Source organism: Vigna angularis, chromosome 1 (assembly GCF_016808095.1).
Source record: "Vigna angularis cultivar LongXiaoDou No.4 chromosome 1, ASM1680809v1, whole genome shotgun sequence".
NCBI classification, from domain to species: Eukaryota; Viridiplantae; Streptophyta; class Magnoliopsida; order Fabales; family Fabaceae; genus Vigna; species Vigna angularis.
The window spans coordinates 63,372,897-63,377,969 of NC_068970.1; the positions used below are offsets into that span (position 1 = coordinate 63,372,897).

Consider the following 5,073-nt stretch of genomic DNA (forward strand, 5'->3'; position numbering starts at 1 on the left):
TATAGAAAGTGTGACTTTGTTTTCTTAGTTTGGCAAGACAAACAAAAGCTCTCTTACAGAGAAAGGGGAAGGAGTACTACAAAATTTACATAATTGAAGTGTGGGAGAACAACAACCTAAAACCTTAAACCTCTACATCAACATGATATAGACGGCTACAACAAAAACTAACATGTTGTCATCAATATAACTTGCCCAATAAAAAGTTTAGGACACCCCAATCTCCTATATAGAAAATTATACATAAGAAATAAGGTATTATATGCTTAAATCTCATCTTTCATCCTTCAGGATCACACCACAGAACCATACACCAGTCCATTAGTTGCGACTTTTGCACTTTTCCACCGCCCTAGGTGCTGCAGTGATTACAACTCATATCAGTATAGCAATAAACATACACACCAGAATTATGACTACTCATAATTCTGGGTGATGGAAAACAGAGTATAAGAGATTAATTTTGGAGCTACCTAGCCCAATTGCTTCAGAACTCTTCATTATCCTCAGCCTCTTGCAAGATTCAGTGAACATCCTAAAAGAACAGTTAGAATCACTTTAGATATGCTTCCTTGAACAAAATGAAAAACATATAAAGGAATTACATTACATCTTCTATTAATCATGAAATTGCACTTACTCCCAGGGAACATCACCAACTAGCATCCAATCTCCATCCTTGTCTTCATATGTAAGAACATATTCTGAACCATGAAGAAGATCCATCAATCTACTTTCACTTAATTTTTCTCGACTAGAAGAAATCCCATAAGAGCCACATTGACCTGATCTTGTCAGTAAAAACATCATCAGAATATTTGCTGATATGCATCAGAGCAAGTGGAGTAGAAGGGAACTTACTGATTGTAAAACAACTAAACATCTTTTCGAGTGCCAAAGAGAGTTCCTTGTAAGTGCCAAAACTATTAAGATCCACTTTCCTCAAGTATGGAGCACCTTCCATGCTGACTTTAACATAAAGACATTCAGACTTGGCTTCTGCCTCAGCATCTTCATTCTTCTGAGGCTGAGCCATTGAGTTCTTCCTGAAAGAACGGATTGGTGGCCACCCCACAACTTGCGCCCTGATTCAAACAACCAAAAATTACACAATGATAGGCTGAATTTTTTTCAGTAACAGGAAGAACAGAAAATCATACTTGGAGAAGTGAAATCTCAATCATACACCAAAAACAAAGATCACAGACAACCAACCAAGACATCCAAGAAAAGTTGTGGAACAACCAAAGTAGCTATAAGATCATTATTAACATAGAAAGAATGTTCTGAATTACATAGAAGACAAGAAATAGCACTAGAGACCAACATGAGAATATAACCAGCGGCAACAGACTAAGATTGTTCATTTCATACTATTTTCTGATGGAATAACAAAAACAAAGTTTAATCCCAGTATATGGAATCAATTCAAACTACATGGATCACGCAACGCTAACCAAAAACGAGTTAGAAACCAAAGCTTGAGGTAAATTCCAACTGGTTACAACAGAAAAGAAAGAAAGAAACTCGCTTATCCACCTACTCAGTACCAGAAGAAACATCTTGCATCCAATTTCTTGAAAACATAAACAAAAAACTATAAACACCAAACAGAGACAACACAAACACATCAAATAATTTAATAAAGTCCGAACCAACATCGACAAACTAAGATAAAATAAAACAGAGAAAGAAACAATGTAACAAACCCGAACAAAAAACAGTAAGCAGCATACAAACTTATCTAATAGGTAATGGCAAGAAACAAGGATAAAGTAAAATATATACTTCGCAGCTGGAGCAGAAATCTGAGGTTTCTTCTCATGCAGCGGTTTTGGAGAGTGTGGAACAGTTTCTTTGAGAACAGAAGCACCCAAAACAGTAGGCTGTTTGGTGCAGTCTGTTGCAGTGAGGGTGAGAGACTTGGCAGCACTAACAGTTCCCCTCGGAGAGAACAAGACAACATCTTTTCCCAAACCCACTTCAGATCCACCATTCCAGTTTCCAGAACCTCCATCAATGGCATCAGAGAAACCCCTTTTGGACCCAGACACCACCACAGCCTTAAACGCGCCCTCCCTCTCAGGTGACTCACGCCCTGGCAACCCAAGCCTTAGCTCAGTGGCCCTCAGGTTCAACCCTTCTTCGCACCCTCCTTTCATTGAAGGAACCTCTTCCAATGGCTCAGACATCAACTCTACTTTTAACTGTTTCACAACACAAATCAAGAAAAGAGAGAATATATGGAATTAAATAATCACAACACCACAGTAGAAAGATATATATCTGATGTTATGTGAGTGAACGAGTGATTGAAGCTTTTCTCTCTGCTCTGTTAAGTAGTGTTACCCAATTGCATTGAAGGGAATCAAAAAATAAATATGACAGGGAAGTGGCAACATTAAACAAAGAACGAGGATGCAGTTTGCAAAAGAAAACGCGGAACTGTTTCCGCTTTATTCTACAAATTTAAAAAAATTCTTTGAAGGCTGTTTTTCCTTTTTAGTTTTTTATAAATTTTTGTGAATCTTTTTGTGACCAACTACTCCGACAATCCACACAAAGTATCCGCCATACTTTGCTTATTTTATACATATCTTCTCTAAAAATAAACAAGAATGTGTGTTACATACAAAATCATAGCCAAGCATACCTGTTTAATAATGTCAGACTTATTCTAGTTTTCCACAGAATCATCCTTCATAAATCAAACTAAAAAAAAGAAAACACTAAGAGTACTAAATTAAAGAATAGAATTAAAAACTCGATTTAATTTAAATATTTTAATACTGTAAGAGAATTATATCATCATTTAATGATAAATTATTGTTTTTTAATATAACTATTTTACGAGGATTGTTAAATAATAATAATTGTTTGCATGTTACTTTTATAATTATTTCTAATTAGTTAAATATGTAAAATAACTTAGATTTTCTTGCTGAAAAAGTCATTATGTATGTACTATATAAAAAAAACGAACTTTAATAATAAGAATAAAAGTTTCGAAAACAAATTTTTAAAGGTTATCTATAAACTAAATTTAATCTTTCCTTCTATGCTAACCTTTTTCCGTATATCATGAATGATAAATTATCATTCTTCTAACTAATTTCGATTTAGATGAAAAATATTTGCTTTATTTGTATATTAAATTTTCTTTATTCTTAATTTTATAATTTATTTTCAAGATTAATATTTTTAATCTTTTATATATTATTTACACTTTATTCGATTGTTATTTGATATTTATATAATTATTTTTTTATAGCTGATATTGAAAATATATATGTATATTATTTTAATTTTAAATATTTAATAATATCAAATTTTATTTATTGTGACTTTTTATATAAAAGATCATTTAATTAATATTTAAAGTAATAAAACGAAGAGCATATTCGTGTAAGTTATAAGTTTGAAAATGAAAATAATCTGTTGCTTTTTGTTATCGATAAAGTTATACTTATTTAAGGGGATGGTTTAATCCTTCACAGGAAAAAGAAATTATAATTATTGCAAGTTTGTAATAATCTCCTCATAAAAAAATGTTGATAATAACTTGGTTATATTATTATAGAAAAAATATGTTCCATATAAAAGTATACCATAGTTTATAAAGGACATTTTTTAGTTCTGAATATATAGATATACTTAATATCAGAAAATAAGATTTTGCTTACTTGTTTTTGAAAAGTTCTACAGTATCTATCGCAAGAGTAGTATAAATTAAAAAATTTGTTTTTTTATATAGTTTATAGCTGTTGTTATTATGCTTTGTGGAATGGTAATTTGCAGGAAAAAGCTAAGATGGTGGTTTGCATGGAAGAAAGGTGAGACAGTGAGGGTGGAAAGCTGGAGTAAGGAATCAAAGAAAATGATGGAACGAACAGTGTCTCTCTCGAAAAGCCAAATTTTCATGCCTCTCACAGATAAATTTATTTTTGGCTCTTATGTTTCTTAGATTCTCGTGAACAAAAGAAGATCAAAAGAAAAACAAAACTTTAACCTAAGTTATTCCACTTGGAGAGGACAATAAAGAGAAAATAAATCAATACCATATACAACAAAACTGACAACTAATCAAAAGGAAGAAATTCATATGTTCAGAAAAGAATTACAAAAAAATAATAATAATAATAATAATAATAATAATAAAGATGAAATTGAGTGTTGTAATATTATTTTTACTACTTTGTCTTGAAGCATTGCTTAAAGACAATCATTGTCGGTAGAGACATGGGAAGGACAAAAACTCCAATACATGAAAAGGGTTAAATGATTGTACTTTATCACCGTAAAGTTCCAAAAATAATTATACAAAAATAAAAAAGCTTGAATCAAGTCAACACGCTGTAAAATTAAAAAATATATGTATATTTATGCAAGAAAAAACAATAATCAAATCAACAAAATAATTTTTAAGAATTTGCTTTAAAATCAATCTTCTAAGGTTTAAATAATTATCACACCAATTTTTTTAGGAAAAATATATTAATTAAATAATTTTCAAAATGCATAGGTTTTTATTTTTATTAACATTATTTGAGTTCAAAAAATAAGAATGAGAGAAAATTATGTACAAAATTTGAGATAAATGACCATTAATAATTTATTTTAAAGTTATAAAGAATATATATTACATAAGATGCTTTTTTAGATCTAATAGTCTCAAAGTATAAATATGGTAACATCGTGTGTTAGTGTTATTATTATTTATTTAATTTAATTTTATATATTTTTTAAAATTAAATATGTTTTTAATTTTTAAACTTTAAAATAAAATTATCATTTTTTATTGTTCAAAACTTTTATAACTTTTGTTCTAAATTTTAAAAATAAATATATAATCTTTTTAACTCAATTATATTAACATGTGTTTTGTACTAGTGTTAATATGCTTCAAAATTCATATTTGAATTTTCAGCAAACGTATTATCATGTTTGGTGTCAATTTTGGGATTCATTACCATTTTCTTAATTTCTTTCATTTTACTTACAAAAATAACACAAACACATCAATTTATATTTTTTATAACTTTTCTGCTCTTCATTTTATAATTAATGGCAAAA

General features: G+C 29.6%; 1 protein-coding gene across 1 annotated transcript; it reads right to left on the bottom strand.

Annotated features, from left to right (window-relative positions):
• LOC108346850 (auxin-responsive protein IAA27) lies at nucleotides 1-2,506 on the bottom strand. Its single transcript, XM_017585900.1, has 5 exons — nucleotides 1,789-2,506; nucleotides 862-1,085; nucleotides 641-785; nucleotides 474-535; nucleotides 1-359 (listed from the first exon to the last, which is right to left on the bottom strand). The coding sequence occupies exons 1-5, from the start codon at nucleotides 2,190-2,192 to the stop codon at nucleotides 322-324; spliced, it is 873 nt and encodes a 290-aa protein (XP_017441389.1). The 5' UTR covers nucleotides 2,193-2,506; the 3' UTR covers nucleotides 1-321.
• Nucleotides 2,507-5,073: the final 2,567 nt, after the last annotated feature.

Excerpts from the sequence above, each read along its gene's own strand:
- LOC108346850 (XM_017585900.1), bottom strand. The coding sequence starts at position 2,192 with ATGTCTGAGCCATTGGAAGAGGTTCCTTCAATGAAAGGAGGGTGCGAA. Across the intron at positions 536-640 it reads GTTGGTGATGTTCCCTGGGA|GATGTTCACTGAATCTTGCA; the intron begins GTAAGTGCAATT and ends CTGTTCTTTTAG. Across the intron at positions 360-473 it reads TTCTGAAGCAATTGGGCTAG|CACCTAGGGCGGTGGAAAAG; the intron begins GTAGCTCCAAAA and ends TAATCACTGCAG.